This window comes from Malaclemys terrapin, chromosome 3 (genome assembly GCF_027887155.1).
Source record: "Malaclemys terrapin pileata isolate rMalTer1 chromosome 3, rMalTer1.hap1, whole genome shotgun sequence".
NCBI lineage: Eukaryota > Metazoa > Chordata > Testudines > Emydidae > Malaclemys > Malaclemys terrapin.
The window spans coordinates 132,582,226-132,595,573 of NC_071507.1; the positions used below are offsets into that span (position 1 = coordinate 132,582,226).

At 40.2% G+C, this 13,348-nt stretch overlaps 1 protein-coding gene across 2 annotated transcripts in view; it reads left to right on the top strand.

The window, feature by feature from the left end:
• Window positions 1–13,348, top strand: part of ASCC3 (activating signal cointegrator 1 complex subunit 3) — a 508,554-nt gene that overhangs the window by 118,846 nt on the left and 376,360 nt on the right. For both annotated transcript variants that reach the window (XM_054023229.1, XM_054023231.1), the window contains exons 9-10: window positions 514–714; window positions 1,174–1,314. In XM_054023229.1, the coding sequence (XP_053879204.1) occupies window positions 514–714; window positions 1,174–1,314 (342 nt within the window). The remainder of the gene's footprint in view (window positions 1–513; window positions 715–1,173; window positions 1,315–13,348) is intronic.

A 13,348-nucleotide genomic window follows, 5' to 3' on the forward strand; every position in this document is an offset into this window, starting at 1 on the left:
GGACTTTTTGTTTAGCTATGCTATACATAGGTGGTGGCCTGACAATGCCCTAAAGGTGTCCCTCCCCATCAGAGAGGAGGAGGATATTGTTTCCTCTTTATGCCCTAGGATGGCTTTAGAATAACAACTTCGTATATCTTTCCTAATTTATAAAGCACTATAAAAGTGTACATTTTCTCACTAATAATTATTATGTTTAAAATACAGAACAGTCATATAATCTATTAATACTGTTTTTATGCTAATATTCATTAACTGTTAATGAAGTTTGGTTAGTATGTTTTTGGTAAGAGTGAAAAACATAACAGTGGTGTAGTTAAGAGTAACTTATGTTAATGTTTTAAAAGTTATCCTACTTGGAATACATAATAAAAGAAATGTGAAGTTTTCAGCATGGTAGACTTAGTCTTTTGGGATCAAAGCCTTGTGACTAATTTCTAAGAGGATCCAAAAATTATCCCTCTAATTTTGCTGTCCTTGTATTTTCATTGCAATACTTTTGTTTTCTTTCAGATTGGGCAACTTGTATTTAAAGGTATGAAAAAACTAAACCGAATCCAATCAATAGTTTTTGAGACTGCCTACAGTACAAATGAGAACATGCTGATCTGTGCACCCACCGGAGCTGGGAAAACTAACATTGCCATGCTAACTGTCCTGCATGAAATTCGCCAGCATGTTCAGCAAGGAGTTATCAAAAAGGATGAGTTTAAGGTAGGAATTCAATGAACCAAGACCAGCTTTTTTAACTCACAAGATAAAACCCATTATACAGTTATACACATTATATGAAATCAGGAAGTTTTCAAGGGTATTATACTTCTCCAGGTCTCCTAGAAAATGCTGGTGATTTACTTCATTACTATTAAACCAATTCCTATTTGTGTTCTGAAAATCTTATTACCCATGTGAAAAGCTATGAAAATACATTTAGCTTTGATGCAGAACCAATTCTCAAAGTAATGAGGCTGTATAAACAAAATCCATTGTCCTCTAAACAGTGGCACACTTAGCTAACAAAGATAACTACTTTTCATATATCACTATTAAGATTTTTCACTGTAAGTGCCTAGAATCATATTTCACAATAAATTGTGATTTGTATTGGTTGCCATGAAACAAATGACATTGTGCAGTTTGCTCATTTATCAAGCTAGTGTCCTTTTGGTGCAGATTGTGTATGTTGCTCCTATGAAGGCTTTGGCAGCTGAAATGACAAATTACTTCAGCAAGCGTCTGGAGCCACTAGGCATCAGTGTGAAAGAGTTGACTGGTGATATGCAGTTGTCAAAGGGTGAAATTCTTCGAACACAGGTATGTTTTGTTTCAGATGAATAGTGCCTGTGTGCACGCATGTGTGTACACTTTAATTTCTAAAAAACTTCATTGTCAAATGTTGTAGTAGTTGGAATGTAACATCGTGCTATTAATTATACTGTGTGTATGTTTAAAATGTGACCAAAGTTTGGAACACATTCACTATGGAGAAAACTTTTAAATAGATCTGAAAAACAAACCTAAAATGATCTATTTTTTTCACTGAAATTTGAGTAACATCCCTATAATACACCCACAACCTTCCTATCACTTCCCAGTTTTATTAGGTCCCTGGGTAGACCCATTAGGTCTCTTCATTGCTTATAAACATTAGTAGAACCAGATCCCTTATTTCTGGATTCCAGCCTTTTAATGGATTATTATTCCTACCTTTTAATGATTGTGTCCGGGATTGTGGTTCTAGGTACTCGTTTAGAAACAAACAAATCCTCAGCTCCCCTCAACACCCCTCTCCAAAAAATACCCCCCACCCAAAAAAAAACCAACAACAACAAAACAAAAACAAACCACACACCCACATCCAAAAGTCAAGTAGGATCAGGTCCTCACATGGAAAATGCAAAAGAAGTTTGAAATATTACTACAATATTGTTGTTATGTAAATGAATATTTTGTCAGACCTCTTTTTAAAGTATACAGTGTTGGTGTAGCTGTGTTGGTGTCAGGATATTAGAAAGACAAGGTGGGTGAGGTCATGTCTCTTATTGAAAGTTGGTCCAATAAAAGATATTACCTCACCCACCTTGTTAATCATCTTTTTAAAGGGTTAATAAAATTGAAGATTCTGCTGATAACTAATCTCAGTATATTTCCTCTGGTAGAGTGATGAAAAGTATCAGGTAACATTAATGAAGTTCTTTTGCCTCTTGAGAAATTCTAGACATTTTAATAACTGAATTTTGCATACCTGACTTCATGTATAGTGTTGCACAGCATGCAGATTTTTTGTTAGCAGATATGACTATTCCCATATTGCCTTATTTGTTTAGAAAAGAGGCTTTTATCAGGTATACATTTTGGGCAGTCTTTCAGCCAGTGATGTAACACTTTTCCACAATACAGAAAAGTGTTTGTATTTTTATGCTTAAACTCCTTGTTGTTACCCTTTTGTTTCCTAATTTCATGAATCCGAATAAGCTTTGGCTGTATTGATTTATGTATTATGAACACTTGTGTCATTAATCCTGTAGTAATTAACACTGATTCAATTGAGATATACTTTTCTCTTCTTAGTTTTGATATGCTTTAAATCTCCATTATTACACTGGAGATTTCTTTTCCTATGTTAAAAAGAAAATAGATTTATGGATTATGAATCCAGAGGGGACGATTGTGATAATCTAGTTTGACTTCCTGCATAACACAGACCATGGGATTTCCCTGAATTAATTCCTGTTTGAACAAGATGTTTTTTAAAAAACGTCCAGTCTTGATTTGATAATTTTGCATGATGGAGGTTCCACCACAGCCCAGGTATGTTGTTGCAATGATTAATTACTGTCGTTAAAAAATATACACCTTATTTTTAGTTGGTCAAGCTCCAGCAATAAGTTCTTGTTATACCTTTGCTAGACTGAAGAGCCTTCTCATCAAACGTTTATTCCCCATTTTCATTGCAGACTGTGATTAAGTCACCCCTTAATCTTTTCTTTGTTATATTAAACAGATTGAGCTCCTAGAATCTTTCACTATACGTAGGGCTCAGTGTCTGTTACAGAGGTCGCAGAACGTCGCAGATTTCGTGACTTTCCACAACCTCTGTGACTTCTACAGCAGCCAGTGTGGCTGAATCCAGAGCTGCCCAAGCATCTGGCTATGGGGCCAGCTGCTCAGATGGCCCTGGGGACAGCCACACCGGCTGCTGCTGGAGCGGTTCTGCATACAGATTCTTGAATGGACCCACAGCCAGCCGCACTGGCTGCTGCTCAAGTGGTCCCAGGGTAGCAGGAGCAACTGCTGTCGCTGGTCCCGTCATTGCCCCCCCGCAGTGGACCCCTGGCTTCCCCCCCAGCAGCGGCCCTTTGTGGCCTCCCCTCTTCCCCCCCGATTTAGTCAGGGGTATTTATAGTATAAATCATGGACAAGTCACGGGCCATGAGTTTTTGTTTATTGCCGGTGACTTTTACTAAAAAATACCCATGACTAAATCATAGCCTTAACTATCTGGCATGTTTTCCAATCCTTTATTCATTCTTGTGGCTCTTTTCTGAACCCTCTTCAAATTTTCAGCATCCTTCTTGAATTGTGGATGCCAGAACTTGACACAATATTCCAGTAGCGCTCACACTATCGCCATGTACAGAGGTAATATAACTTGTTTGCTTCCCCTAGGTATTCCCTGTTTATACAGCCACAGATTGCATTAACCCTTTTGGTCATAACATCACATTGGGAGCTCATGTTCAGCTGATTATCAACAATGGCCACAAAGTGGTTTTCAGAATCATTGCTTCTTAGCTTAGAGCCCCACCATGCTGTACGTATGGACCACATATGTGATTCTTAAATATATGACCTTACTTTGACCGTATTGAAATATGTTTGCTTGCGTCCAGCTTACTAAGTGATCCAGATGACTCTATATCAATGTCCTGTCCTCTTAATATTTTACTACACCCCAGTCTGTCATCTGCAAGTTTGATAAGTAATTTTTGTTTTCTTCCAAGTCATTGACAAAAACGTTAAATAGCATAAGCCGATTTCCACCAGATCCCTTTACAAACACACCAGCTTGATGATGATTCCCTATTTACAATTACACTTTGAGAGCTATCAGTTAGACAGCATTTAATCCATTTAATGTGCACCATGTTGATTTTATATCATTCTAGTTTCTTAATCAAAATATTTTGTGGTACCAAATGAAGTGTTGTATAGAAGTCTAAGTATATTACATCAACACTATTACCTTTATCAACCAAACTTGTATTGTTAAAAAAAATCAAGTTTGTACAACAAGATCTGTTTTCCATAAACCCATGTTGACTGGCATTAATTATATTACGTCATGGTTTTGCCCAATGTGATAAAGAGCACAGTGGGCTGCTGGTGTCTCCAGTTCTTTCTCACTGCTGCATGGTCCCTCCTCTCCCAGATCTGGGTACTGGATTACGCTAAAGATGCTGAAGTTGAAAATCTGTGCTTCCTGCCCCTGCTTGTTTTCGATCAGTGACGAGCACTAACACTGTTTGTACTGCTTGGGGGAATCCCATATCACATCCAGGTGCAGTATCTACCTCTCCTTCCCTGCCCATGCTTTAGAAAACCAGGCTCTCTGCCTCAAGAAGCACCTCATGGAGGCTGTCATGGGACCAGCATTGGATCCTGGTCAGGGAACTTCCCCTTATATCAGCCTGAGTAGGCGAAGAGTGCTTCCCCTACTGCAGAGTCTCCATTGGGTTCCGCCGGTACTAGCACTAAGGACCCCACTCCGGGGCCTAGCCATAAGCCAGGGAAGCATGCACATAAGCATGGCAGTAAGTTTTCATCCACATCTAAGAAGGACTTGGTACCATCCACGATATCCGATAATGAAGGAACCATGCGTTCCAAGATTCAGAAGAACAAGAAGAGGCTGCACCAATCACTGGATCCGTTGGTACTGACCACTGATCCTGTGATTCCACCAGCGCCCTGGGAACCATTGGTCTCCAGACAAATGCAGTTACCAGTACCAGTCCTCCAGTGGAACAACTACCATTGACCCCTACGGCCACTCTGGGTCCCCATGAGGAGTTTGCATTAGAAGGACTGCTGTCATCATGAGCCCCGATCTGATCACCTGCTCACATGGATCCTTCCTCCCGCTATGTTCCTACCATCTCCCGTTCTGGTGGCTCCAGCAGCACCACCATTTGGGGAGGTCTCTGACTCGGATGATACAGATGTCTGACGCAGTCCAGAAACATGACTTTCACAAGGTTCCAGTGGCACTGAGACAATTCCCCACCAGTCAACTCCAGCTACCTCACATCTTGCACACATCAGTACTTGTGAGAGTGGCCCTATTGATCAAATATGCCATCCTCTAACTGGCACACACGGTAGGGCACACCATGGCCACATGTGCACACACTCTGAAAGAGGCTGAAAAGAGGCACTGTGTCTCCACAAGGGGTCAGAGTTTTATTCTCTCATTCTCCATCCAACTCACAGGTCATCTAGGCAGCATCAGAGCGATCCAAGCAGCAACACCTCTGCTCCACCCCATCCAACAGAGAGGGCAAAAGACTAGATTTCATGGGTAGGAAGGTCTTCTCCTTGGCAGGACTCCAATTCCATATTTCCAACTACTTAGCCTTGATTGCCTGATATGACTTTATCAACAATGGATGAGGGGCTGAGATCACTGACAAACTACTACCGCAAGATTGCAATCAATTCCAGGTGGTTTTGAAGAAAGTCAAGTTACTCGTCAGGTCCATGCTACAGGTCACAGTGGATTCAGCAGATGCAGCAGGCCATGTGTTGTCAATAGGGATCCTCATTAGGAGGGAATCCTGGTTACACTCCTCAGACTTCCCCAGGGAGGTGCAAAACACTATAGAAGACCTTCCGTTTGACAAATCACACCTTTTCAACCAGAACACAAATGATTCCCTACACTCCTTAAAGGACTCTAGAGCCACATTAAGATCTTTGGGCACCTGCATACCAGCACCTAAGAGAAAGTTTTACCGCTTGCCCCAATAACAACACTACAAGGTCCCACAGCTATGCCACCTATGTACCTACGAGCATCCTCAAAAATGCCCTAAGGTCCACAGAACCTGGCTGCCTATATCGACTGCCCAATCATCCATGCAACGTAAGCAATTGTCACATAAATGTTGTCTGAGTGTCATTAGAGAGCCATCAACCATTCTGTACATCAATGCTCCTACTGGCTACCCACTTTGGGGGCTCAAATTCTTTCTGCCAGCATGGAAAGCCATAACAATGGACAAGTGAGTCCTAGATGTTATGTAAAGCGGCTACCTCATAGAATTTACAGCGATGCCCCCATCATACACTCCACTGCGATCCACACATGGAGCACTTACACAATGACATCCTCCAACTAGAAGTGGACTCCCTCTTGTGGAGGGGAGCTATGGTGCCCCTCCAGGAACCATTGCAGGGCACAGGGTTCTATTCAAACTACTTCTTAGTACCCAAAAAGAATGGAGGATGGAGACACATCTTGGATCTCTCATGCCTCAACTGTTCAATTTCCAAACAAAGATTCCGCATGATTGCACTTGCAGCAATCATTCCCTCCATAGAAAAAGGAATGTGGTTTACGGCTCTTGATATGCAAGATGTCTACTTCCATATCTATATACACCTCTCAGAAGATTCCTGGGGTTCAAGGTGGGACCTCAACATCTTCAATACTGGGTTCTCCCATTCAGACTTACCATTGCCCCACAAGTGTTCACAGACGTTTTCTCTGTGGTGGCAGCTCATCTCCAGTGTCAGAGGATCCTCGTTTTTCCATATCTGGACGACTGGCTGATAGCAGCAAGGTCCAAAGAAGAGGCCCGGGAATCAATGTCCCAGCTGCTTCTACACCTCTTCTCCCTGGAACTCAACGTCAATGTGGAAAAATTGACTTTTTGCCCTGCACAATCCCTGGAGTTCATAGGAACTCACATATACACGACATTTGCCCGAACTTATCTGCCATGGGACAGATTGCAGACAATGCGAGAGCTGATCACTTCGGTGACTTTCCAACTCTTTAGTTTGGACAAGATCTGCCTTTCTCTCTTGGGGCCCATGGTGGCCTGCACATACATCACACCCTTTCCTCATCTGAACTTGCTCTGTCTACAACTGTGGTTACAAAGCGTCTACTTAATCATTTGACAGCCCTGATAGATATTAATTAGTTTTATATAATGAAGCAAAGGAGGGGGTGTTGATAAAAGCAGCGTGTCATCTTGGGTATAAAAACTATACTGAAACTTAAGCTTTGCATTTGTCAATATGAATATAGCCAAACCATAGGCCTGTTACACTGCAGCTGATCACCGGGTGTGGCATTCTGTACCTGTTGAAATAAACCTGTTCCTTGGATTTGAACTCTGAGTTAGAAGTGGTTTTGTCTGCTACAGCAAACAGAGGTTGTCTGCTTTGCTGCAGTTGTAAAGTAATGTGAGTCTGGTTGATGGTCCTGAAACATCCTTACACTATATACTTTTGAACAAATGGATTTTAATTATAAAGATCAATCATAAGAAATTCTAAACCAAAAAATATTAGTAAGTGGCAAACAGTGTATACACTTTTGGCATAATATACAAAACCAAAACTCTTGGAAGGCACGTTTTGATCGGCCTGAAATACAAGTACGCTAATTTAAATATAAATCAATGTTAGGCACTTTTCCTATTAATCTACATATACAACATTACACTAAAGAAACAGCAGGTAAGTACTTTAGAACTTTTATTAACTGGTAGTTTCCACTTACCACCCATGAAAGCAAAATATTTCAGTACAGAAACTGAAATAAAAAATCTTCCAATATACCTCGTCAGAGTTGAGGTTATTCTGCTGAGGTTCAGTGTGCATCTCTCTGTACTTCAATTTTATGGGCTGTATATTATTTATCACATGTTGAGCCATTTATTTGCATGCTTTGAAGTACTTAGATTTTGTAAATGCAGTTGATATGTAAGTACATTGTTTTCCACTTAGCAGCTTTTACTGGTTTTTGAAACAGTGTTGGCTTTGGAATATATAAGAAAAAACATTCTTTTATAAATTGAAATTCCTCCATGCTGTGTACTCTTTATTTACTTAAACATTTTAAAACAGTTACAAATTAAGATCCTTTTTAGGATAAAAGAATTTTAAATTGTTTTTTTACTCTGAATTCCACAACCCTGCTGTGTTTTTCACATTAGTTGCACCCTCAGCATATGATGAAATGTCCAACACTGTAGACAAATAAAATATTTTCCACCTACTCATTCTGTCTGCATACTGAAAAACTAAAGTCACTGTGACAAAATAAAACACGTGCATGCCCAAAGTATAGGGACAGTTCTGAAGAACCTGAATGTTAAAAAATGTTGGCTGTACAGCAGCAATTTACAAACTTATCTTATTTCTAGAGCTGTGTGAATATCAAGCAAGGAAGTAAATAAAAAAGTCTTATTAATTTAAAGCTTCATTAGAAATGGAGGGAGGGGGGAAATCAATGCTTAGCAGATGTAAAAGGGGAAAATGGTCAGTGAAAGACACATTATTCAGCTTCTTTTAAAGGGTTTAAAGAACAGAAAGTCAAGTGTCTTTTTAACAGTAGTGAACAACTGAGCAGTAATGTTCTAAGTGCTAATTTAGAACAATTTAGTAACATAAAATATATGCAATAAAACTTTGATTCTTCATGGTCCCCTTGTTGCTCCAGTAACATCCTTTCTTTTACAAAGTTTGCTATTAAGTTTCTGTGAAAGAAATCAAGAGACAACAAAAATCTGCTAGTGATGTATATAAATGGGCAAAGAGGAACAAACTTCACTTGAGAGATGCTTGTTGTTTTTGTGTGGAGATTGGTTTAGGATCCATTTAATCTCTTCAGATTGAAAGAACAATGAAAATGCAGACTGGTTAGGTAGGCAGAGAATGGTCCAATCGAACTATTGTCTAAAGCAACACATTTCCAAGTAATATAAAAGTTTAGAATTCTAAGACGAGGCTTGTTTGCCCAACCGACACCATACAGAAGCATTCAGCTATTTTTCTAGCCACAATCCTCCCTGTATACATTCCATCTGAATCCTCTGTCTCCAAAATACTCTGAAGGATAAAATTAGAAAGCACAAAGTAATTCCAAATGTCCTAAATTTACTAATAAAACCATGTTAATCAGACCAATTAGAGATGTTTGTAGTCCAAACCTGCCTCTACTTCACAGGCTAGATGCCCTATTTCATGGTCCAGTTCTACATGCAAAATCAACATACTGTGACGTTGCACTCCATATGCTTTATAAAAGCATGCTTATGAATGTGGATATGATTTAACTGGAATATGCTTTATGCAAAAGTTCTCTTGTAAGATATCATTACAAAGCTTATAATCTTCTGAGTGTGTCCATCCTATTTTTAGGCATGTATCATCCTTGTATCTGATGCTTGAAATATGAAGTATAACTCTGAGGTCCTATTGTAACTATGCAAAGTGTGGGCCATTAGTGGTGGTTTAGAATCTTGATGGCTCCCATTGACTAGTACAATTGGTTGTAAATGGTTTGTTTACCTGCAAGCCTCCCTGTGTACTTGTGGGCCAGCCCCTGGGTAATGAAGAATGAGGTCTCACCGGGATATGTGACATGTCACCTGATAATGAAATCCATCTTGAACTGGTACTTTTCCATTTAGAAGGAGAAGTGGGGACCCAGAGAGACACAAGATTCCTGCCTTGTGCCAAAGCTATAAAAGGGGGTGGAGCAGGACAAAGGGGTTCCAGTCATGGAAAGCCTCTGCTTTCCACCTAAGATGTCTACTGGAACTAACAAGGACTGTACCAGGGGAAAGGATTGGGCCCAGACTGGAAGGAGTCTAGTCTGTAAAAGAAGCTTATTGGAACATCTCTGAGGGTGAGATATTACCTGTAATCAGTTTCTTAATGTATTAGGCTTAGACTTGCGTGTTGTTGCTTTATTTTGCTTGGTGACTTACTTTCTTCTGTCTGTTATTACTTGAAACCACTTAAATCCTACTTTTTATACTTAACAAAATCACTTTTGTTTATTAATGAACCCAGAGTAAGTGATTAATACCCGAGGGAGCAAACAGTTGTGCATATCTCTCTATTAGTGTTATAGAGGGTGGAAAAATTATGAGTTTACCCTGTATAAGCTTTGTACAGATAAAACGGATTTATTTGGGGTTTGGGTCCCATTGGGAACTGGTTGTCTGAGTGCTGGAGCCAGGCAACCTGCTGAGTTGTTTTCAGTTAAGTCTGCAGCTTTGGGGACCAGACTCTGGGTCTCTGTTGCAATGGGCTAGCCTGTCTGGCTCAACAAGACAGGGTTCTGGAGTCCCAAGCTGGCAGTGAAAACTGGCTCAGAGGTAATTCTTCTACGAGTGATTGCTCATGTGTGTTCAACAATAGGTGTGCGTGCTCGCCACGTGCACTGGTGTCAGAAGTTTTTCCCCTAGCGGTACCTGTAGGGGAGCGCCCCTAGCGACCCCTGGAGTGGCGCCTCCATGGCGCGGTATAAGGGGCGTTGCATGTCCCCCCCCCCCTCAGTTCCTTCTTGCCGCTGGTGAAGGTGCTTTGGAACTGCTCTGCTCCACTTTTGCTGCAGCTCTTCCCCAGAACTCTTGTTCATTCAGTTTATAGTACCTGTAGTTATTAGTTTAGTTTAGGTTAGTTAGTGTGCCCGGGCTGGGGCATGCCTCGCGCCCCAGGTTTTAAGTCATGCGACACTTGTAGGTGGCCGATGCCAGTGAGTGATCTGCATGCGGAGTGTTTACGCTGTTTGGGTGAAACCCATATCAGCGATCGCTGCAAGATTTGCAAGGTAATCTCTTTTATTAGACCAACTTCTATTGGAAGAGATAATCTTTCAAGCCACACAGAGTTCTTCTTTGGGTCTGGGAAAGGAACTGCCAGTGTCACAGCAAAATGCAAGGTGGAACAGATTGTTTAGCATAAGTAGTTAGCATGTATTCTAAGGGACCACTCAAGGTAGAGTGGCCCACTAACACCTTTGCTGTCATAGGACAAAAAGAGGGGGATAATGAGTTAGTTTGTTGTAAAAATCCCTAAATCCTGGTTTCACCACCCACATAGCTGTTATTGGGGCAGTTGTTCACACACTGGTGATAGGGTGTTCTTGTCTGTTATCATTTTCCTGTGTGAGCTCATTGGAGAACAGAGTGATTGTCTGACCCAATAAATATGTGGGTGAAACCAGGATTTATGGTTTATTACTACAATCTGTAACCCACTAATTCTCCTTTTTTGTCCTATGATTGCAGAGGTGTTAACAGGCCACTCTACCTTAAATAATCCCTTAAAATATGTGCTAAATACTTGTGCTAAACCATCTGTTCCATCTTGCATTTTGCTGTGACACTGGGAGTTTCTTTCCCTGACCTGAAGAAGAGCTCTGTGTAGCTTGAAAGCTTGTCTCTCACCAACAGAAGTTGGTCCAATAAAAGATATTACCTCCCCCACCTTCTCTCTCTCAGATCTTGGGACTAACACGGCTACAACTTTGCTGCTTGGATCTTGTAAGAGAGTTAAAAATTGAAGCAGTCTACTTTCAGGATATGATCCAAATTCTCTTTGCTTCTAGCAAAAGATCCACCTCACTAGTGTCCTCCAAACAATGAAAAAGGTTACAAAGAGCAAGTATCAAGTTCAGTAACTCTGGGAGTCTGGACATCCTAAAGTTTCTACATATGCCCTTTCCTTACACTTAATGTAAAGATTCCTAAAGGAACTTGATACAAAGTCTTCGCATTCAGAGACTTTAATCCTCATTCCCCCCAAAACTTCAGCTGGCTTCAATCTACCTGCAAAACTTCTGGTCTCCCTCCTCCCCATTATAACTTCTACAATATAGTTGTATACTGTCAATGCAGAAATCTTTGCCACATTGAAAACTGAATGTGATGACTGTGAAAAATAAATAACAACAAACTACTGTGCTCGTTCTATTGCTCATTTTTGTAATTATTTCAATTTTAAAAATCAGGGGTTTTAGTTTAAATAGAGCTTCACTATTTTTCCATTTTGCTTCTCCAGAGTGCAGAATTTAGAGCTCTTGGTACATAATTTAAGTCCAGATTGCTATGGAGTACAAGTTCCTTTCTTGTGTACAGTTGACTGTGTCTTTCAGGCTATTCTATTCTTTACAGGTTCTTTTACCACCTTTATCACCATAGTATCTGAGTGCCTACCAGTGGTGCATTAAGTGACATAACTAACATCTGCTACATGTGATTTGTTGTTTCCTCATCCTCTCTCCAGGGGGAAATGGCAGTGTAGTAGGATTTTTTTAAGTCTACATGCTGTTTATTGTTTATATTACAGACTGTATACATAGCTGATATCCCAATACCATCATTATCATGGGGTGTTGTCTTTTTGTCAGATGACTGGTGACTTTCTGAATGGTTGTTCATTTGGGCTTTACAACAGCTTCAAAATGCTTTTGTTTTATGTAATCGAAAAGAATGTATGCTATAGCTTTGAACATGGTTTATCACCCCCCCACCCCCAAAGAAAACTATCCTTTTATAGTTCTATCCAATATTTTACAGTAAACAAATATCTTTGAAACCCTCTAGACCATGGTGAACATAAATGGGTTTGAACTAGTACAGATTTGTGTGTAAATCACTAGGCTAGGAGATATAACATGTTTTTGTGACGCTGGTGTATGCTGGCATTTTGTATTATAAACAGATGGCTCTGTTAGCATGATGTCTTAGCCTGTGGTAGACAGCTGTAACCTTTAGAGAATCACAGAAATGGCTTCCTGGCCCCCAAGCATATTAATGCCTAGAGGGAGATAGCATTGAATAATATGATTTGATACATGTGTGGCTTCCACTTTAGTTGCATTTATGCTGAATTGTGCTTTTATTAAGGATGTTTTATTGCTGTATATGCAAAGGAGCTGGCTGTTTAAAGATAAGTAGGGAAATCTATGACATTGTAATAACAGGAAAACATATTTAAGATGGCTTCATGTTCACACAGTAGAAACATGGAATTTCTTTACTTCTCAAGAACCATCAAGTCACTTGCTATTTTGAGTGTGAAGGCCACATTTGCCAAGGGAGGTGCAACTAGTGTATTCACAAAAATGCACATACCTCTGCTGCCTTTCCCATGTTTGCTGACAGATTTCGTGATGCATATCTGTGGTGGTAGTGGTTGTTGCAGAAAATGGCTTGTTAGATAATGGTTTATCAGTCTCAGAGTTGTTGCAGTCATCTTTTTATGGCTGCTGAATTAAAGTGTTGATTGTAGTTTGAAAGTTGTGAGGAAAGGAACT